We start from the raw sequence: 23,682 nt of genomic DNA on the forward strand, positions 1-23,682 counted from the left end.
TATGAAATAACACATGGAAAGTGTTACATTTAAATATATTTTATATTTGAGATTCTTCAAAGTAGACACCCTTTTATCCCAAATTGTTATGTTACAGCCTTATTCTAAAAAGGGACAAAAGCTATACACAACACTCCAAAATGAGGAAGCAAAAACAGAAACAATTACATATAAATATCATGTGTACCTAAGTATTCAGACCCTTTACTCAGTACTTTGTTGAAGCACCTTTGGCTGCGATTATATCCTCGATTTCAGTCTTCTTGGCACACCTGTATTTCAGGGAGTTTCTCACATTCTTCTCTGCAGATCTTCTCAAGCTCTGTCAGGTAGGATTATTTTCAAGTCTCTCCAGAGATGTTTGATCGGATTCAAGTCCGGGCTCTGGCTGGGCCACTCCAGGATATTCAGAGACTTGTTCCGAGGCCACTCCTGCGTTGTCTTGGCTGTGTGCTTAGGGTTGTTGTCCTGTTGGAAGGTGAACCTTCACCCCAGTAAAGAATCCTTAGCCGGTTCTCATCAAGGATCTCTGTACTTTGCTCCGTTCATCTTTCCCTCGATCCTGACCAGTCTCCCAGTCCCTGCCTCTGAAAAACACTGTGCTTCACCGTAGGGATGGTGCCAGATGTGACACGTGGCCTTCAGGCCAAAAAGTTCAATCTTGGTTTCATCAGACCAGAGAATCTTGTTTCTCATGTTCAGTCTCTTTAGGTGCCTTTTGACAAACCGCAAGCGATCGGTCATGTGCCTTCTACTGAGGAGTGCCTTCCGTCTGGCACTTTACCATAAAGACCTGATTGGTAGAGTGCTGCAGAGACTGTTGTCCTTCTGGAAGATTCTCCCATCGCCACAGAGGAACTCTGGAGCTCTGTCAGAGTGACCATCAGGTTGCTGGTCACACCCCTGACCAAGGCCCTTCTCCCCCGATTGCTCAGTTTGACCAGGCGGCCAGCTCTAGCAAGAGTCTTGGTGGTTCGAAACGTCATCCATTTAAGAAGGACGGAGGACACTGTTCTTGTGGACCTTCCATGCTGCGGACATTTTTTGGTACCCTTCCCCAGATCTGTGCCTCGACACAATCCTGTCGCAGAGCTCTACGGACAATTCCTTCGACCTCGTGGCTTGGTTTTCGCTCTGACATGCACTGTCATCCGTGGGACCTTATATAGACAGGTGTGTGTGCGCTTCTACAAGTCTCATCCAATCAACTGAATTTACCACGTGGACTCCAATGAAGTTGGAGAAAGATCAAGGATGAGCAATGGAAACAGGATGCACCCAAGCGCAATTTCGAATCTCATAGCAAAGGGTCTGAAACCTTATATAAGTAATGTTTATTTTTAAACATTAGCAAACATTTCTAATAACCTGCTTTCGCTTTGTCATTATGGAGAATTGTGTCTAGATTAATACAAAAAACTGAAATATCACATTCACATAAGTATTCAGACCCTTTACTCAGTACTTTGTTGAAGCACCTTTGGCAGCGATTACAGCCTCAAGTCTTCTTGGGTATGAAGCTACAAAGCCTGGCACACTTGTATTTGGGGAAATTCTCCCATTCTTTATGCAGATTCTCTCAAGCTCTATCAGGTAGGATGGGGAGCGTCGCTGCGCAGCTATTTTCAAGTCTCTACAGAGATGTCTGTTCAGATTCCTTTAAGCCAACTCCAAGCAGGCTGTCATGTGCCTTTTACTGAGGAGTGGCTTCCGTCTGGCAACCCTACCATAACGGCCTGATTGGTGGAGTGCTGCAGAGATGGGAGAACCTTCCAGAAGGACAACCATCTCCACAGAGGAACACTGGAGCTCTGTCAGAGTGACCATCGGGTTCTTGGTCACCTCCCTGACCAAGGCCCTTCTCCCCAGATTGCTCAGTTTGGCCAGGTGGCCAGCTCTAGCAAAAGTCTTGGTAGTTCCAAACTTACGTTTTAGGAATGATGGAAGTCACTGTTCTTGGGGACCTTCAATTCTGTAGAAATGTTTTTGTACCCTTTCCCAGATCTGTTCCTCGACACAATGGCGTCGTCACGGAGCTCTACCTGCAATTCCTTCGACATCATGGCTTGGGTTTTGCTTTGACATGCATCGTCAACTGTGGGACCAGAATACTTTACGAACATACTGCAATTGTGCAGGGACTGAACATATACTACGAAGCGGTGGATGGTGTGCAGGCTTCCCGAGTCGGACTGGAAGACCACTCCGAATACCTCTTCTCCGCGGGCGGTGTCTTGGAGCAGTCTCAGGGATAGGCTGGGGGGGGGGCGGGTATGAACAACAGAATCCAATTCAGGAAAGTTGTATTTCTGTTCACCTCTGTGATAGTAAAAACTAATGCAAAACCGTCTGGGATAACGTAAGAAGTAACAAAAAAGAAATACAAATACTGCAATGTTCCTAAGGATCTAGAAACAGGGCTGCTATGTCTTTAGGCACAATTAACATCCAATCATGGTTAGGGTCACGTATAAACTTCTGTGAGACTCTGGAGCGGCACCTGATTGGTGTTTTGTTGATGGTGGTAGAAAACCTAATTATGGGAAAATGGTGTCGCATCCCTCCAATAGAATTCCAGACAGAGAATCTAGGCCAATGACACCATTCTGGTTGCTCAACACCCTATTTAGTAAGACACCATGTATGGCGTTTCCTTTATTTTATCACTTACCTGTATATTGCTGCTTTATCCGTGTTGTTCACCATAGCGGCAAGCGAGGAGGACGTAGAGTACATTATCTGTTTATTACCAACTTGCCTGCTGTGAGATACAGAGCACGACAGAGGAATAACTTTATTGTGATGCTTGGTTCATTCATGTAAAATACATTGATGTTAATGGGTGATGTACACCAAAGGTCACATAAGGTTGTAACTCAAGCTAAATAGCAGCCATGTATCCGGACCACAACAAATTCTAATTCTTTGAGAAACTGTGCGAACTAAAGTAGCCCACGTGCTGAACTACTTTGGGGGCAATAGGCCGTAGCAGAAAAGATCAGAAAAGCCAAACAGCTTTTTTGGGAGATACAATGGCTGTCAATTTCTTCATGTTCTGCGTTGCAATCCATCAATCTAATAAGCTCCATACTATTCGTCAACGCGGGAAGCCCTATTACATAAAGTCATTACTGTACTGCCAAGCATTACCATTCACACACACAGAGCCCCAGACACACAGGCATCCCTGGCACCACACTACTCTGAAAACACTCCTTTCTGGATCTGCCTATAACTATAACCTACACACACACTGGACTACATGACAGACATACACACATGGCTCTCCAGTCTCACAATCATGACAGTCTCACTCACACGGCTCTCCAAAGTCCTGAACACAGTCCCCACCACACACTGGCTGACAGTCATGAGCTAGGTGAATCATTGAGGTTATGATAAGGGGGTGAGTGAGGTCTCAGTGTGTGTGTGTGTGTGTGTGAGTACCGGCTGGCTGACGCACATTCCTGGGAACCAGAGAGGGGACCCCATCAGTAGCAAAGCACCAGACCGATTCAGCCCACTGATCACAGACACACACACTGGGGCTCTGTGGCGAGAGAAACGCAGGACACACACGGCAACCTGTCTGACAAACGCTCTTCCCGCTCACATAAATTACCCAGACACACGACATTGTGCCTGTCCCACCCCGCTGTTCACGACACTGGGGCTCTGGGCATCACTGGATGGGATGAAGGCACATGATACAATGACGCACACGCAATACATACAGTGGCTGCCTGCGTCTCAGCCAAAGCCCACTGGGCATAACATTAGTTTCCCAATACAGACACTTGACCTCAGAGAGCAGAGTCCCTCTATCCCTCCACCCACCCTCTTCTCCATCCCCACAGTCTTTCCTTTCTCTGCTCTGGAAGCTCACCCCAGTCAGAGCGTTCACTTCACCCACTTCAAATCAACACACAGAGCCATCAGAGAATTCCAGGGGATTTCTGGGAAAACTCAGTTGTTGGCTTCCTCCTACACACAGTCCACAGACTCCCATGGGGACAAGCAAACACACGGTGTACTAAGACACACACACCAACAAGCAAAAATAAAATAAATACATGTCCACAGAGACAAGCAAACACCCACACAAACAGGAGCAGATCCACACACGACATCCCAGTGGCAGACAGACATTCATAACAGTGAGTCAAGTGTGCTAAAACAACAGCTGCTGCTAGCTTAATTCACACTTCATCTCAGTTCCAACAATCTAAACATCACTTGTTGGCAGTGCTCAAAATGTGCATCTATTTTTTTAAAGTCACATCTTATATCAATTCCAGAAAAAAAAAAAATGTACTCTAGAAATCACACACACACTACTATGGAGGACAACTAGCTTTCCCATCTCTACATTTCTCTCAAAAAGCATTTGTCTAAGGGTATCTACCTTCCTTGTTGTTTCACAGTAAATTGAAAGCATCCCGATCACAAGCATCTGGAGTTTCCCCTGATTGATTCAGGATGTGACCTCAAATAAATCCACATATTTCTCAATACATATCATGGGAGCATATTGATGCATGGCATGTCGCCCCATATATGGCTCTACTTCCCCAGCTCGTTTATTGTGCCTTCGTGCTCATTTAGATGCTATAGACTGAAAAGTTCAAAGCCCTCATGTTTCATTCTGTTGCCCCATCTCTCCCTCGTTCTCCTTCTGTAAATGGCAGAATTTCATTATTCTGATGGTCATGCCTTGGCATATACATAAATCAGAGAGACAACACCCCCCCGGCTAACACACCCACAGACCTACTCAAAAACATGCATACGTAAGTGCACAAAACATGCAGAAACATTAAGGCGCACACAGGCGTTCACACAAAAACACCATCGCGCACACAGACACGCGTAAACGCATGAAGGCGCGTCACATCTTCAAAAACGGGTCTTTAGCCGAGGCTTTCAGCCACTACTGTACACCGGCAGCCATTTCTTTAACACTACCACCTTTCAAGGAGAGCTTTCAACATTCGTTCTACTTTCTCAGCACTAAGCTTGAAAGCCCACTTTCAACTGTCTAAAAGCATTTTTCAGGCACTGAAAATACTTTTAAACGGGTGCTTTGAACAGGCTTCGAGATTCTCAGAGCTAGCTAGCAATCAGTGATATTCAACAGCACCAAAATGGTAAATGTGAACGGTTCGGTTAAAACCGTTCTGGATAACAAATGGGCTGCTTTGAACAAGGCCTTAATTCAGGAAAAGACCAACATAAGCCACTGCGGCACAAAATATTCGTAACAGTCATCTGATGTGCGCAGTGGTATGAAAACTACAGGTTTAACAAACCTTACAACCTGACAACTTCAAAGAAAGGTCAGTGTGTGTGTGTGTGTGTGTGTGTGTGGTGAGAATCCCCAGGTCTTCCTCTGGTCTCAGACACCAAGGGGCTCGTCTAGCAAGAAGCAAACTTTACAGGGGCTTTTTTCCTTTCGGTTTCCACCCAACTTCCATGTTGTAATATCAGATATTACTCTGTAGGGGGGGGGGGGGGTTCAGATCAAAAGTCTGTTATGAGAACTCTTTTCAGGTGTGTGTGTGTGGGGGGGGGGTGGAGGGTTTAAACAAGTCTTTCAAAGAGACCGTTTAAACTGAGACCAGAGGAAGACATGGCGATTCTCACCACGTGTTGAGAAATATATTATATGAAGTTAACATGGTTAGACTTCTATAATGAGGTCTTGTGAGGACTAATTTAAAGAAAATGGTATCCAGGTACAAGATAAAAGCCACAAAGTTACTACCTGTGCCGTGGTCACAGGGCCTCGGGGACTGCTGGATTTCTCAAGGACTCAGCACTTCAATAAATTGACAGCATTACTCATTATGAAGAGGGGCCATTGAAAATAAAATAACCGGTAAAATAAAAATGTCCTCTCACTGTCAACTGCGTTTATTTCAGCAAACATGTATAAATATTTGTATGAATATAACAAGAGAGGTAAATCAGAGTGTACCAATTGGTCTCTGAGATTTATACCCTGATGAAGACAACATGGCTGTCTGAGCTCCTAGAGTGTGCGGCTCTCTTTTATTGTCAAATTCAATTGATTGGACATGATTTGTAAAGGCACACACCTGTCTATATAATGTCACATAGTTGACAGTGCATGTCAGTGCAAAAACAGGACACAGGATTGTGTCGGGGCACAGATCTGGGGAAGGGTACCAGAACATCTGCAGCATTGAAGGACCAAGAACAGTGGCCTCCATTTTTAAATAGAAGTTTGGAATCACCAAGACTTCCTAGATGGTCACTGACAGAGCTCCAGGTGGGAGAACCTCCCAGAAGGACAACCATCTCTACAGCACTCCACCAAATCAGGCCTATATGGTACAGTGGCCAGACAGAAGTCACTCCTCAGCAAAAAGGCACATGACAGCCCGCTTGGAGTTTGCCAAAATGCACCTAAAGAATTCAGACCATTAGGAACAAGATTATCTGGTGTGATGAAACCAAGATTGAACTATTTGGCTTGAATGTCAAGCGTCACATCTGGAGGAAACCTGGCACCATCCCTACGTTTTTCAGCGGCAGGGAATGGGAGACTAGGCAGGATCGAGGGAAAGATGAACAGAGCAAATTACAGAGATCCTTGATGAGAACCTTTAAGGATCTGACTGGGGTGAAGGTTCACCTTCCAACAGGACAAATGACCCTAAGCACACAGCCAAGACAACGCAGGAGTGGCTTCAGGACAAGTCTCAATGTGCGTGAGTAGGCCAGCCAAAGCCTGGACTTGAACCCATTCAAACATCTCTCGAAAGACCTGAAAATAGCTATGCAGCGACACTCCTCATCCAACCTGACAGAGCTAGAGAGGATCTGCAGACAAAAATGGGAGAAACTCCCCAGATACAAGTGTGCAAAGCTTGTAACGTCATACCCAAGAAGACTCGAGGCTGTAATCACTGCCAAAGGTGCTTCAACAAAGTACTGAGTAAAGGGCTGAATACTTAAATGTGATACAAGTTTTTTTATTTTTAATAAATTTGCAAACATTACTAAAAACTAGTTTTTGCTTTGTCGTTATGGGGTATTATGTTTAGATGCTGAGGATTTGTATTTTTTATTTAATCAATTTTAGAATAAGCCTAATGTAAAAAATGTCGTCAAGGGGTTTGAATACTTTCCGAATGCACTGTATACTGTGTGTGCAAGGGAGACAGCCGGGCATTCGTGCAGTCGAGTCCATTTCGGCCATAACATGGACTCTTAACAATGTGATTCAACTCGGTTACTCCTTGCTGAAACAAGCAAATCCGTCTTCGGCAGCCATGACAACATCCCGCATAGAACGGGCTTGGAACTTCTAATTCTGTCAATTTGACAGGTAAACGCTTCGGTACACTCGCAAAGGCTGCCTGGTATTTCCATTCAATTTCCACGTTAAAGCAGAATATTCATTCAAATGATTTTAACTGGATGTGGCTGATGTTAACTTAGTAATGTCAGTTGAATAAATACATAATTTACTTCCTGCTATTCTCCTATGGATACACACGCAATGACCGCTAGTCCACCCACTATGCCATCACTGACTTGAATGGGGATGCTCATGATCTTTTTTCTATGTCAGCACATAGTCAGGAGCTGAGGAGAAAAATGTGCAACCGTCACCCAAAAGTCCATGACCATCACAGCCCTAGATATAAGACCACCACAGAAGTCCTCACGTGTTTTTAATCCTTCATAATTTGGAATTGATATACTGCTTCTATCCTATCATACAATGTGTTATATCTCCAAGTGGTACGGCTGTATGCGTTATCAAATTAAAACGTGACATATCAACAGTGCAGTAAACAAAGAACCCTGTTCATTGCGAAGCTAAATGACTTCAGTGTCCACACTCCCTCTTTATGGGTAGATAATGACAGAACAAGATACTGTAGGCAGATATGGTTCTGTTTGGAGTCTGTATCTGACCTCTGATGTTCTGAACAGTAATTGTAGCTATTCCAGGAAAGCATCCTATAATGACGCAATGCAAAGTCCCACCCACCCTTCAAAGCAGGCTTCCCAAACTTATTTGGCCCACAAGGTCTGAGAAAAAGAAAAAAAAAGGTTTTGTTCCAAGTCTCTTTTTGGACAAAAAAAAAAATTCTAAAAAGACCAGCAAATCAGCTCCAAGTGACTTATTTTGGAAAGCTGTTCCAAAGTACTCGCACGCATAACTGAGTGATATATAGATATATATTTAAGCAAGGTTTGAAATATTTGTCCAATATTACAGCCGTTTGGGTAGCCTAGTGGTTAGAGCGCTGGACTAGTAACAGAAAGGTTGCAAGTTCAAATCCCCGAGCTGACACGGTACAAATCTGTCGTTCTGCCCCTGAACAGGCAGAACAAATTCTTATTTTCAATGACAGCCTAGGAAAAGTGGGTTACACTGTTCCTAGGCATCTCATTGAAAATAAGAATTTGTTCTTAACTGCCTTGCCTAGTTAAATAAAAGGTCAAATAAAATACAAATGATTTGTAAATATGTTTCCGGGTCCCTGACCATCCACTCAAGAAATTGGCCAGGGGCTGAAACTAGTTGATGATCCCAGCTTTAAAGACCTCCTTTCCTCATCTGCTCTCCTTCGTGATCACTTTGGTTGAAAGGACCTCCTACCAAGCTGCTTCTAATAACCTGGCAAATCAGCGGTAATGAGCATTTTTTTATATCATTGTATTACCATCTTATACAATGACGCATTGCAAAATACCTCTACTTATTAGTTCCTGTGAGAGATAGCAGAGAGGAGAGGGGGAGGACACTTACGATCCAGTCCGTTGGCGTATCTCATGCTGATCTCACAGTGGCCCCACACAGCACTGACGATCGGGTATAGCTTCTTCCCCTTCAGGCCTCTGAATGCCACACCGAGGTACTGTCCGTCCACCATGAAACTCAACGTGCCCTCGTCCATATCCAACACCACTAGAAGAGCGTCCGGCAATACGAAAGCTTCCTCGGGCTCTAAGAAACACGGATACGAAGGTAGGGAAACCTGGGCCCGGTTCTTACTGTCGTGGTACAGTCGGTTCCTGCCCAAGTCCCACCCCCAGGACTCCGAGTCACTGCCTACTAGTGCCGTGTAGCCGACAGAGTGTAAGGGGGCGTCGGACGTGGCTACTCCCACCACAGCGTGTGTCCCTCGCTGTCTCGCCGGCCAGTGGATCCGCCAGACGTGGAGCCCCCGCGTATAGCCCACTCTGCCGCGGATGCAGTCGGTGCTCTGCGCTACAGGATGGCGGTGGAAGGTCAGTTTATCCTCCTCCTTGATAAAAACGTTGAGCGAGCGGTCCTCCGGGTTCCAGGCATGGTGGAGCTGGAGGTCAGGGGGTGCGGGGGGCATGTCCAGCAGCAGGTCCAGCCGCGGCGGCTTGTAGAAGTCAGGGCCCCGCAGCTCGGGGTGGAGGTGCCGGCGGTGGGTCGACGGGCGGAAGGAGGGTGAGCCACCCTCGCCACGACTGTCCACTGACTTGACGCCGCCAGAGATCTTCTGACCCATGGTGTTGGCGAGAAAGGGGGAGACGGGCAGGGAGGAAGGTGTTAGTTTGGGTCGGTTTCAGTCCTCTGTCGCCCCGGCGTTACTTCATTAAAGCAGATTTTTCGGTGCAGTAAGCAGGGGAACCACAGGGAGCAGTGATGACGCACTCCTGTCGGTGGCCAACTCCACAACGCCGCTTTCAAAAGGGGGCCGCCAACGACACTCCTGAGAGGAGAAAGCAGAGAGAGAGGAATGTGAGTGCATGTAAGGGTACGTTACAGCTTATGACTGCTCTGTTCTGGCCCAAATCGCTGCCTCCTTGCAAAACACACAACAAAAAAGTTCTAGAGACCAGAGAGAGAATGAGAGCTATAACAAAAACACACCAAAAGTGAGATACTTCCCCTAGAGTAGAACTGCGAGGACACTAATGCTCCTTTAGATAATACATTTTCAATAAATGCCTTTTAGAAAAGCAGCAGAGTCGGCAAAAAAAAAACATTTTCTTTTAAATATATTGCTCTATCAGAGTTTCCAAAACCCCGCAAAAAAAAAAAAAAGTTTAAACAAAATCCCTCCTTGCTGCAGCGTCATTGATCCATGGTGATGTGAAAAAGAACGCTCTGAACTAGATAATGGAAGATTGGCTGATAAGCTAAAAATACTAGGGCCCTATGTAACAATAGCAGGCAGTTCCTGTTTGGGACACACACTTCCTGTTCAGCTGAAATGACACATCATTCTCTTCCAGGAATGAGGGATAGCTATTCCTGAACACAGGGAAAGGGACACTCATACCAGACTGACACACCGCTTGGGGGTAGACTGACACACCGCTTGGGGGTAGACACACACACCGCTTGGGGGTAGACACACACAAGCTGTGTGTGTGTGTAATATTATATAGTACTGTACACACAGATGATAGACTGAAAAACAGGTCTACTGTTGCTATGTAAGCTAATATCCACAGACACAAATGCAGTACTGTACAACATAACACTCAAAAAGTGAGGTCAACAACTGCCTGAGAGAGAGAGAGGTCTGTCTGTGTAAGTTAACAGGAAGGGGGGTGACCAGACAGCCAGACAGCCACACAGCTGTGAGTCCTGCCCCCCCCTCTCTTCCTCCCAATAAATGAGAAGAGGAATGAGGTCATGAGAGTTGGCAGTGTGTGTGTGGCACCAGAGAGTTCAGTTCCCAGCAGGGAGTGTGTGTCTGTGTCGGTGTGTCCAATTAACTGTTCCGAGTGTGTCATAAGTGGGCAGGTGTGTTAGGGCTGGGTTCTTATGGAAGTTTCTGGGAGAATGTCATTAGCTACTCAGTAACTGTAGCCAAACTGTAGTCGTGTGTGTGTGTGTGTGTGTGTGTGTGTGTGTGTGTGTGTGTGTGTGGTGTCTAGGTGTAGTTCTGTACAAGTGTCTTTCTCCGTATTATCTGAGTCTATGGCTGCGTTTACACAGGTAGCCCAATACTGATATTTTCCCAAATAATTGGCAAAACAGCTGATCTGACTGGTCAAAAGCCAAATTAGTGGGGGATAAAAATACAGAATTGGCCTGCCTGCGTTTACCCCTTTGTGTTATTGTATGTGTGTACCCCCTTTGTGTTATTTTTAAATGTTTTATTTCACCTTTATTTAACCAGGTAGGCTAGTTGAGAACAAGTTCTCATTTGCAACTGCGACCTGGCCAAGATAAAGCATAGCAATGTGAACAGACAACAGAGTTACACATGGAGTAAACAATTAACAAGTCGATAACACAGTAGAAAAAAAGGGGAGTCTATATACAATGTGTGCAAAAGGCATGAGGAGGTAGGCGAATAATTACAATTTTGCAGATTAACACTGGAGTGATAAATGATCAGATGGTCATGTACAGGTAGAGATATTGGTGTGCAAAAGAGCAGAAAAGTAAATAAATAAAAACAGTGTGGGGATGAGGTAGGTGAAAATGGGTGGGCTATTTACCAATAGACTATGTACAGCTGCAGCGATCGGTTAGCTGCTCAGATAGCTGATGTTTGAAGTTGGTGAGGGAGATAAGTCTCCAACTTCAGCGATTTTTGCAATTCGTTCCAGTCGCAGGCAGCAGAGTACTGGAACGAAAGGCGGCCAAATGAGGTGTTGGCTTTAGGGATGATCAGTGAGATACACCTGCTGGAGCGCGTGCTACGGATGGGTGTTGCCATCGTGACCAGTGAACTGAGATAAGGCGGAGCTTTACCTAGCATGGACTTGTAGATGACCTGGAGCCAGTGGGTCTGGAGACGAATATGTAGCGAGGGCCAGCCGACAAGAGCATACAAGTCACAGTGGTGGGTGGTATAAGGTGCTTTAGTGACAAAACGGATGGCACTGTGATAAACTTGTGTGTGCGAGCGCGCGTACACACTAGAAGTCGACCGATTATGATTTTTCAACGCCGATACCAATTGGAGGACCAAAAGAGCCGATACAGATAACAAAATGGGCCAATTTTTTATTTTTATTTGTAATAATGTGTCCTCCTCCCAGAGCGCTAAGAACCTTGGCGTGATCCTGGACAACACCCTGACGTTCTCAACTAACATCAAGGCGGTGTCCCGTTCCTGTAGGTTCATGCTCTACAACATCCGCAGAGTACGACCCTGCCTCACACAGGAAGCGGCGCAGGTCCTAATCCAGGCACTTGTCATCTCCCGTCTTGATTACTGCAACTCGCTGTTGGCTGGGCTCCCTGCCTGTGCCATTAAACCCCTACAACTCATCCAGAACGCCGCAGCCCGTCTGGTGTTCAACCTTCCCAAGTTCTCTCACGTCACCCCGCTCCTCCGCTCTCTCCACTGGCTTCCAGTTGAAGCTCGCATCCGCTACAAGACCATGGTGCTTGCCTACGGAGCTGTGAGGGGAACAGCACCTCAGTACCTCCAGGCTCTGATCAGGCCCTACACCCAAACAAGGGCACTGCGTTCATCCACCTCTGGCCTGCTCGCCTCCCTACCACTGAGGAAGTACAGTTCCCGCTCAGCCCAGTCAAAACTGTTCGCTGCTCTGGCCCCCCAATGGTGGAACAAACTCCCTCACGACGCCAGGACAGCGGAGTCAATCACCACCTTCCGGAGACACCTGAAACCCCACCTCTTCAAGGAATACCTAGGATAGGGTAAGTAAGGGTAAGTAATCCTTCTCACCCCCCCCCTTCTCCCCCCCCAAAAAAAAAAAAGATTTAGATGCAAGTGGCTGTTCCACTGGATGTCATAAGGTGTATGCACCAATTTGTAAGTCGCTCTGGATAAGAGCGTCTGCTAAATGACTTAAATGTAAATGTAAATGTATAATGCCAATTACAACAATACTGAACACTTATTTTAACTTAATATATATAATATATATTAATATAATACATCAATAAAATCAATTTAGCCTCAAGTAAATAATGAAACCTGTTCAATTTGGTTTAAATAATGCAAAAACTAAGTGTTGGAGAAGAAAGTAAAAGTGCAATATGTGCCATGTAAGAAATCTAACTTTTAACATATGAAAGCTGGTGGTTCCTTTTAACATGAGTTTTCAATATTCCCAGGTAAGAAGTTTTAGGTTGTAGGAATTATAGGACTATTTCCCTCTATACCATTTGTATTTCATTAACCTTTGACTATTGAATGTTCTTATAGGCACTTTAGTATTGCCAGTGTAACAGTATAGCTTCCGTCCCTCTCCTCGCTCCTCCCTGGGCTCGAACCAGGAACACAACGACAACAGCCACCCTCGAAGCAGCTTTACCCATGCAGAGCAAGGGGAACAACCACTCCAAAGCTCAGAGCGAGTGACGTTTGAAACGCTATTAGCACGCGCTAACTAGCTAGCCATTTCACTTCGGTTACACCAGCCTCATCTCGGGAGTTGATAGGCTTGAAGTCAAACAGCGCAATGCTTGACGCAAAATGAAGAGCTGCTGGCAAAACGCACAAAAGTGCTGTTTGAATGAATGTTTAAGCACCTGCTTCTGCCTACCACCACTCAGTCAGATACTTGTATGCTCAGTCAGATTATATGCAACGCGGGACACGCTTGATAATATCTAGTAATAGCATAAATCATGTGTAGTTAACTAGTGATTGATTGTTTTTTATAAAATACGTTTAATGCTAGCTAGCAACTTACCTTGGCTTACTACATCCATGTAACAGGCAGTCTCCTTGTGGAGTGCACAAGGACTAGTTAACTGTAAGGTTGCAAGATTGGATCCCCTGAGCTGGCAAGGTGAAAATAAATGTTGTTCAGCACCTGAAGGAGGAAGTTAACCCACCGTTCCTAGGTCATTGAAAATAAGAACTTGTTAACTGACTTGCCTAGTTAAATAAAGATGAAATCAAGGTGTACATTTTTTTATTGGCAAAATAGGTGTCCAAAAATACTGATTTCCGGTTGTTATGACAACCATTCCGATTAATCGGTCGACCGAGTGTACACAGCATGTCCATTCCTCCCAGATGGCTCCTCTACATCAAGCTCAGCAGGCCTAGACCCAGTCTGGGAGGGCATGTGGGTGGTAACCTATGCATTACGGCTTCCTCAAGGGGGTGCTTGACCTCTGACCAGCAAAACCACGTTACCCCTCTGAAGGGGGCTAGACCCAGAGGTTGCAGTGAAGAGCTGCAACATACCAGCTGTTTCCATTTAGATCCTACCATCCCGTTTGAGTTAGACCGCTCTCCCTCTCGTTCTCACCCATCTCTGGCACACTCCCTCGCTCCCCCCAGCCTTCTGACGACTTATTTAGGAGAGTCTGCTCTTCTCTGTCATCATCCCTTCCTTTAGCTGGGCTAGACAGGTATGGCAGTTAGGGGAGCAGAAAGGACAGCATATAGGATGGGAAAGACCTAAATAATATTTTTTCTTTCTTGAGGGAGACAGAAAAGCATGATGAAATGGGGATATATGAAGAGAAAGCAAGAGAGCGCGAGCAAGAGTGAACGCAAGACAGCGAGAGGCCACAGACCAGAGAAAGTCACTGAAAAAGACAGAACCAAACAAAGGGATGTATAACATGGGTGGGGGTGACTTGGCTACCTTCCCTCAAACAACGATTAAAAAAAACAAACAGTTGCATAATGCGTGTATAAAATCATTGCTCGGTTCCTTCTGCCTCAGAGCCATGCTTTTATGCATATCCAAAATGCTCTGACTGGGGAGACGGGCTTTGATGTGACACACACTCACAATCTCACTCTCAGACACAGCTCCTTCACACGGACATTATTTGTCACAGTAGAGTCATTACCTCGGAACAGCTACACACAAACACAAGATGGAGGACTTCTAGGGAAAACTCATAATGTTTGGGAAATTACCAAAAAGATCACGGTCTGTCGGCTTCACAGGAGGAATAACTCAGACCAGCCTGTTAACGGGAATCCAAAACGGTGTGTTTAAACAGACCAACACATACCTAGCAACCCTGGTTCCAATTAGTGGTGAGTGTGTTGCTATGAAGTGTGAACTGCAGTGGAGAGTAAAGCCTTTACAAACTATTCGACAACAACCGTTAGCGTCTACATAATTGAGAATCATTTCTAGTGAGGATATGCCAGCGGTAGGTAGATTGTACGCAGTATGTTATTATTTAGAGTACGTCAAAATAGACAGAACTCCACAGGATGATTAATCTTTAAGAGATAAGGAAGGATACTCCACACTGCTAACGGGGGCCGTTGATCCTATTAAGCCAAGGAAAAAACGGCGGGAGAGCTCTCAATCTATCCATTTATTTCCATCATTCTCCCTCCAACTTTCCCTGTCAGTTTATTTAGCCACTCTCCCTGCAGTCACCGCTCCAAAATACTACATACTCCAGCCATACTCAGGCGGAACACTGTCCGGATCCAGAACAGACTCAATACGCGGGGTCACAGCTTTCTTTTAAAGAACCCAGTAGAATGCACAAGGTGCCATTTTGCAATCAACTATTTATTTAACTCGGCAAGTCAGTTAAGAACAAATTCTTATTTACAAATGATGGCCTATCAAAAAAGGCCTCTTGCAGGGACAGAGGCCTGGCATTAAAAATAAATAAGTAAATAAAGAACACACATCACAACACTACATAAAGAGAGACCTAACATAGCAAGGCAGTTGTAGCAACACAACATGGTACAAACATTATCAGGCACAGACAACAGCACAAAGGGCAAGGTAGAGACAACAATACATCACATAAAGCAGCCACAACTGTCAGTAAGAGAGTGTCCATGATTGAGTCTTTGAATGAAGAGATTGAGATAAAACTGTCCAGTTTGAGTGTTTGTTGCAGCTCGTTCCAGTCGCTAGCTGCAGCGAACTGAAAAGACGAGACCCAGTGATGTGTATGCTTTGGGGACCTTTAACAGAATGTGACTGGCAGAACGAGTGGTGTATGTGGAGGATGAGAGCGGCAGTAGATATCTCAGGGGGGAGTGAGGCCTAAGAGGGTTTTATAAATAAGCATCAACCAGTGGGTCTTGCGATGGGTATACAGAGATGACTAGTTTACAGAGGACTATAGAGTGACGTGATGTGTCCTATAAGGAGCATTGGTGGCAAATCTGATGGACGAATGGTAAAGACCATCTAGCCGCTCGAGAGCACCCTTACCTGCTGATCAATAAATTAAGTCTCTGTAATCTAGCATGGGTAGGATGGTCATCTGAAGCAGGGTTAATTTGGCAGCTGGGGTGAAAGAGCAGCGATTACAAGGAAACCGCAAGTCTAGACTTAACTTCAGCCTGCAGCTTTGATATATGCTGAGAAGGACAGTGCACGGTCTAGCCATAATCCCAAGTACTTGTACGAGGTCATTACCTCAAGCTCTAAACCCTCAGAGATAGTAATAACACCTGTGGGAAGAAGGGCATTCTTCTTACCAACCACATGACCTTTGTTTTGAAGGTGTTCAGAACAAGGTTAAGGGCAGAGAAAGCTTGTTGGACACTAAGAAAGCTTTGTTGTAGAGTGTTTAACAAAAAAATCTAGGGAGGGGCCAGCTGAGTATTAGACTATCTTCTGCATATAAATGGAAGAGAGCTTCCTACTGCCTAAGCTATGTTATTGATGTAAATTGAGAAGAGCATGGGGCCTAGGATTGAGCCTTGGGGTACTGCATTGGTGACAGGCAGGGGCTGAGACACTGCACTCTTTTGAGGTAGCTAGCAAACCAGGCCAAAGACTCCTCAGACACATCAATACTCCTTAGCCGGCCCACAAGAACAAAATGTTCTACCGTATCAAAAGCTTTGGCCAAGTCAAAAATAGCAGCCCAACATTGCTTAGAATCTAGGGCAATGGTGACATCATTGAGGACCTTTAAGGTTGCAGTGACTGTCGTGGGAGATTCAGAATTTGTTGGTAACATATGTAAGATGTTTTATATTCATCAAATGTGTGTAAGTTACTTATCAGAATGGTATTTTTGTATAATACTGTGGCGAGGTTGCAGTTCTGTTCTATGTCAAGACTAAGTTGCATGGGCCGCTGAGAGGGGAGAGGTCAAAGTGTCATCATGTGTAAACATATCTTTTACTCCCTACCTTTCCCAGTGGGGAAAGGAGGGTGGCAGTGTCTGGAATCATTCTATGCTCCCTCTAATGTTGTTTCCATCTTAACCTATAGCCTCATTCTCCTCTCCGTGAGTTTGTATTTAGAGTTGGTTGTATCTAAATGACAATTTGATATATTCCTGTTGATATGGAGGATTGGTTTATGGTTCTGGGGTTTGGGAAAGGAGACAAAGCTGAATGATGAATTATGTCTATGCTGTCCGACTATGTGTGATCTTTGCTATAAAGGATCCCATTTTGCCATTGTGTGGGGACTCTGAACTTTTCATTAGAGATACTGAACTGTTGAAAGTCAAAATGCTATAGAGCTTATATAATTAAAGATGGACTTTTATAACTAACTCTGACTTGTGTGTGGTTTGCTCCCATGATTTGGTAAATAGAGGAAATTTCCACGACATGACACATCCATAACCTGAGTGGAAACCAGATTGCGTACCTGAGAGAATACTATAGACCTCAAGAAGCCAGTCAGTTGATTATTGACAAGTTTTTCCAAAACTTTTGATAAACATGGCAAAATAGAAATAGGCCTATAACAGTTAGGATCAGCTTGATCTCCCCCTTTAAATAAAGAACCAACCGTGGCTGCCTTCCAAGCAATGGGAACCTCCCCAGAAAGGCAAGACATGTTAAAAAGGTTGGAGAAAGGCTGGCGATGGTACGGGCAGCAACCTTAAAGAAGTTTAAGGAGCTCCTATAGCACCTCGTCCAAGTGACCGCCTGCAGGGAGAAACTTTGTAGCGGGGCAGGGGGATAAAAAAAAATGTAAAAGGAGAAGCGTCGGGGATAGTCACATTAGAAGGGGTGGGAGATGAGGAAATGTTGGACGGGCAGGGAGGCATGGCTGAGTCAAATAGGAATCCTGACTTAATTAAGTGGTAATTGAAGAGCTCAGCCATGTGCTTCTTGTCAGTAACAACCACAACATTTAGGGACATGGGCAGCTGTGAGGGTTTCTTCTCCAGGTCTTTAACCGTTTCCCAGAACTTCTTGGGGTTAGACCTACAGAGCGAGCACTGCTCCTTAAAGTAACCAACTTTGGCCTCCCGGATAGCCAGTGCACTTATTTCTCATTTGCCTGAACTAGAGCCAGTCAGCCTGAGTACGTGTCAAAGTGTCTTCGACAGAGGGATTGATTCTATACCATTTTTGTTGTAACTAGACCATGTCAGCTAACTTTCTTTAGCATGGTAGTTAAGTTAACATATCGAAACCTTGTAGTTATCATGGGCAGATTATGTGCCCATGGGCCTAGGGGGTCCCCATTGATTTGGTTGCAATGTTTGAGCCACTCATATGAACAGAGGAGACATCACAAAATGAAAAAAAATATATATATTTTTTTTTTACTTGCAGGAAAGAATTTTTAAAACTGCTAAATATACACGCCACCAACAAGAGGGGCGTGAACAAAACAATGTGAACATACACTAGATGTCTGCCAGGGTCTCTGTATTGAAGCCAACACGGTTTATCTTGGCACTCCTCCACCTTGTAAAAAATATTTTGGAAGCTATAAAAATGCATTTATTAATGTCTACACACATTTTTGACCAGTATATATTCTATTACAGATGCCTAAAATCCATAGATTTAAATTATGTTAACTGAACATAAAAACCATGCATGGGTCACGAGGTGGTTTCTTTCTACGATGATAATTGACATCTGGAACTTCGCCACATAGGAAATGTGTGACCAAACCGTCTCAAATAATATTTGAGTACCCCTGACATACGCCCACCCCTTTCTCTGTGCCTTTGTTTCTTCATCCCGCTCTCTGTAGCAACACTAAATCATCAGCGAAGGGTAAAACAGCATTTACACCCTATCAGTGGGTACAAATTATATCATGCTGCCGACAAAACGGACCAAGCAATTTGCATTGCTGCAATCAATGAATGCTTGATTGGCAGAGATGTCTTCAGGAACACACACACAGCACTGTGATATGCCATGTGTTTTGGATTACTAGCCTTTATGGGCATTTTAATATAATCATTGAGCTCTTGGTTTTAAAAAAGAAATTGCACCAATATCAGTTTGAATTTACACTGAACGTAAAATGCAACAATTTCAAAGATTATACCGAGTTAGAGTTCATAAGGAAATCAGTCAATTTGAGTAAATAAATTAGGCCCTAATCTATGGATTTCACATGACTGTGAATACTAGGTAATAGGTTTCAAGACTAGTCATTCAACTGAGACTGCTCTTCTCTGTATCACGGAGGCGCTCCGCACTGCTAAAGCTAACTCTCTCTCCTCTGCTCTCATCCTTCTAGACCTATCGGCTGCCTTCGATACTGTGAACCACCAGATCCTCCTCTCCACCCTCTCCGAGTTGGGCATCTCCGGCGCGGCCCACGCTTGGATTGCGTCCTACCTGACAGGTCGCTCCTACCAGGTGGCGTGGCGAGAATCTGTCTCCTCACCACGCGCTCTCACCACTGGTGTCCCCCAGGGCTCTGTTCTAGGCCCTCTCCTATTCTCGCTATACACCAAGTCACTTGGCTCTGTCATAACCTCACATGGTCTCTCCTATCATTGCTATGCAGACGACACACAATTCATCTTCTCCTTTCCCCCTTCTGATGACCAGGTGGCGAATCGCATCTCTGCATGTCTGGCAGACATATCAGTGTGGATGACGGATCACCACCTCAAGCTGAACCTCGGCAAGACGGAGCTGCTCTTCCTCCCGGGGAAGGACTGCCCGTTCCATGATCTCGCCATCACGGTTGACAACTCCATTGTGTCCTCCTCCCAGAGCACTAAGAACCTTGGCGTGATCCTGGACAACACCCTGTCGTTCTCAACTAACATCAAGGCGGTGGCCTGTTCCTGTAGGTTCATGCTCTACAACATCCGCAGAGTACGACCCTGCCTCACACAGGAAGCGGCGCAGGTCCTAATCCAGGCACTTGTCATCTCCCGTCTGGATTACTGCAACTCGCTGTTGGCTGGGCTCCCTGCCTGTGCCATTAAACCCCTACAACTCATCCAGAACGCTGCAGCCCGTCTGGTGTTCAACCTTCCCAAGTTCTCTCACGTCACCCCGCTCCTCCGCTCTCTCCACTGGCTTCCAGTTGAAGCTCGCATCCGCTACAAGACCATGGTGCTTGCCTACGGAGCTGTGAGGGGAACGGCACCTCAGTACCTCCAGGCTCTGATCAGGCCCTACACCCAAACAAGGGCACTGCGTTCATCCACCTCTGTCCTGCTCGCCTCCCTACCACTGAGGAAGTACAGTTCCCGCTCAGCCCAGTCAAAACTGTTCGCTGCTCTGGCTCCCCAATGGTGGAACAAACTCCCTCACGACGCCAGGACAGCGGAGTCAATCACCACCTTCCGGAGACACCTGAAACCCCACCTCTTTAAGGAATACCTAGGATAGGATAAAGTAATCCTTCTCACCCCCCCGCCCCCAAAAGATTTAGATGCACTATTGTAAAGTGGCTGTTCCACTGGATGTCATAAGGTGAATGCACCAATTTGTAAGTCGCTCTGGATAAGAGCGTCTGCTAAATGACTTAAATGTAAATGTAAAACAGAACACAAAAAAAAAAAGTTGGGCGTGGATCAGAAAACCAGTCAGTGTGTGGTGTGACCACCATTTCCCTCATGCAGCGCAACATCTCCTCATAGAGTTGATCAAGCTGGTGTTTGTGGCCTGTGGAATGCTGTCCCACTCTTCAATTTCTGTGCAAAGTTTCTGGATATTGGCGGTAACTGGAACACCCTGTCGTACACGTCGATCCAGAGTATCCCAAACATGCTCAATGCGTGACATGTCTGGTGAGTATGCAGGTCATGGAAGAACTGGGACATTTTCAGCTTCCAGGAATTGTGTACAGATCCGTGCGACATGGGGCCATGCATTATCATACTGAAACATGAGGCGATGGCGGCAGACACACCGGCAGTCATGACTGCAGTAAAATTTTCACGTGACCATTGAGACATGGTAATCTCGTTTTATGCACTCTGGACATGCTTGGTAGTACCCATCTCACCAGTGAGCATCGAGTCCTAATGGCCTGGTACACTCAGGACTCTATTGCCCCTCTAACCACCGACAGCAATGCAAATGCATTGATGTCGAAAATCACATATCATCAAGTCACTGATGATCAATTTGAAGAAAGAAGTTCAACAGCAGGTTGAAACAGTTTAGTTTCAAAGCCTAACACAAAAACGGACAGTGCTTCCTGATGATTAATTCAAAACATCCATACGCATATTAGAGTTTATGGCTAGACCCTACGCATAGGCTTTTGAGCCCAAAGCCTGAAAAAACTGATTTAAAAACGATGATTGTGCCTTATACAATACTTAGCCTACTGTATGCGTAAGTAAAAGTACATTTATGATGAAGGTTGAGTAGTGGTTGACAGTGTATATGCCGATCTACAGACGTTTAAAACAAACATTACAATAATAATGAATGGCGGGGATAATTTGTTAAGTTCTCCAAATAGCATTTTAGAGTAAACCCTAACCCGTCCCGCCATATCCTAGGTTTAGCTGAACTGACGCCAGTGGTATGAACTCATAGAAGGGCACTTAACACACACACACAGTTGCATGCTAGCGTTGCGGAGACACGCACAGCATACCAACCCAAAATGTACATGGAACACGACTTCCTAACAGCCGTCTTCTCCCAAGCATAATGTTAGTCACTGCTCAAGGACTTTCCTCCGGACCCCCCCCACCACAAACAATAGGGATTTGAACACAGTATGGGCCAGAGAAACCCACCACAAGCTCTGCTACTCTAAATCACCTTATCTAAGAAAGGGGGAGCGCAGGAGCGAGAGACGCACAAACATAATGGCAGACAGAGAGAAAGAGAGCGATAACAAGCCAAGCAAGAGGTCAGCAGCTGACAAAACAAAAGAGATGAAGTCCGAATGAAGCCCCGCTATCTAACCATCCCAGCAGCACAGCTCAGATTTACCCCCTCCCCTCTAACCTAAACATGGTAGGACAACAGAAGCCTATAGCTGTGGCACAAACCATATTAGATGAATGCGGGGGGTATATATAGAAGTTAGAGAGGTATAGAAAATGTCAGGTTTTAGAATAGATAGAATTCAGGAGTAGATATGCTTTTAAGTGTCAGTAATGGGAGGGAAATCCGAGGACAGTATATGGGAGAATTCCCGACACACACGGAGCGGAGGAGGGAAGAGTATCCTGTACAGCTGGGGCCTCTGGTCCATTAGGGAAATTAAATACGACAGGAAAAGACGGGACAGGGAAGAGAGGAAACACGCAGCTTCTGGGAGAAATCTGGTCAGCCATGAGAGAGGTGCAGGATGCCACACACACAGAGAAGAATAAACTCTTAGATAAGGAGTACATAGTCAAATAAACAGTACAGAGTGCATCACGAGGTGTCGGCATCCCTCATTCACGCACACAAAAACGTAACTTTCACAAAAGCCATCCACCTCGCTACCATGCGCTCTCTAACAGTCTTAAACAGGCCGCTTACAGTAAGTAGTAACAGCAGTGTAGCTCTTCTGTGAAACTCCGCGTCTCATGTTCCACCTCAAAGCCGATAAAAAAAAACAATCAAGAGAAGAGCGGTGATAAAAGCTCTCCCTCTCTCCGTTGTGGAAAGAACAGAGAAGAGAACACAAGCCAGTTGAGTCCTGCTGAGGGAAAAGACTCCCTCTCCCTAGAGGTGACCCACCCTCTCTTCCCTCCCTGCCTGGCAGAAGCTAAGCCGTCCGGCCACTATCGCTACTGCTCCTGCCCTCGGCGACTCTTGTTGCGGTGGCGTCCGCCGCCTGTCGCTATCGAGCACTCTTCTTCTTCAAGAGTTAGTTTCAGTTCAGCACAGAGCGAGAGGTTCAGAACAGAGCGAGAGTGAGTGAGTGAGTGAGTGAGAGACAGTAGGACAAGGATAAGAGGGAAGGCTGGCTGCCTCATGCTGAAAGCCAAACCCCTCTGATCTCATCAAGCAGGGTTACGACGGAGACCAGACAGACTGGCTGGGGGGACACACACACACGCCCATTTCATTTCCCTCACCCCATCTGAGCCCAACCAACCCCCTCTGCCATACAGATACCGAGAGACACGCAGCAAACGCATAAAATACACACACGGATAGAACACCATACTTCTACAATCACATAGTCTAAAACTATATTAAAATATATTACAAAATATACACTTACCCATATGGTATATACTTTAGAAACGCAGGTACATATACAATCATGCCTTTATGCAGAATCTAAACACATTTAGACATACAACATAATACAAACAGATTTCATACACATACAGCAGCATTTAAACAGTTATTTATGTGCTCCATTCCAGACACACAGTTTGACAGCTTTTTCCTGCCATAGACAGACCAAATAAAAACTTCAGCTCAAGACACAGTATACATACACATCCCTCCGGCACCAGCACAGACAGCGTGAGTGTTCCATCGTCATGAATGAGGCACAGAGTATCTGAGTGGACTTCCTATTTCCTGGGCCACGCAGACCACCGGGGAGCACTAACTGACACCACACCGGGCCTGAACCTCTACCTCTCTGCACTACACACGCTACTCAATCGCCCCCTTT

At 45.4% G+C, this 23,682-nt stretch overlaps 1 protein-coding gene across 3 annotated transcripts in view; it reads right to left on the bottom strand.

Annotated features, from left to right (window-relative positions):
* The window catches only part of LOC118402270 (SPRY domain-containing SOCS box protein 4-like), a 116,504-nt gene that overhangs the window by 39,656 nt on the left and 53,166 nt on the right, over positions 1–23,682 (bottom strand). For 2 of the 3 annotated variants that reach the window (XM_035800324.2, XM_052477131.1), the window contains one exon: positions 8,792–9,728. In XM_035800324.2, coding sequence (XP_035656217.1) covers positions 8,792–9,524 — 733 coding nt within the window. In that variant the 5' untranslated portion in view covers positions 9,525–9,728. Of the gene's footprint in view, positions 1–8,791; positions 9,729–22,586; positions 22,772–23,682 lie in introns of those variants that run through there. The other variant, XM_035800325.2, reaches the window with a different exon arrangement.

Source organism: Oncorhynchus keta, chromosome 23 (genome assembly GCF_023373465.1).
Source record: "Oncorhynchus keta strain PuntledgeMale-10-30-2019 chromosome 23, Oket_V2, whole genome shotgun sequence".
Taxonomy (NCBI): Eukaryota; Metazoa; Chordata; class Actinopteri; order Salmoniformes; family Salmonidae; genus Oncorhynchus; species Oncorhynchus keta.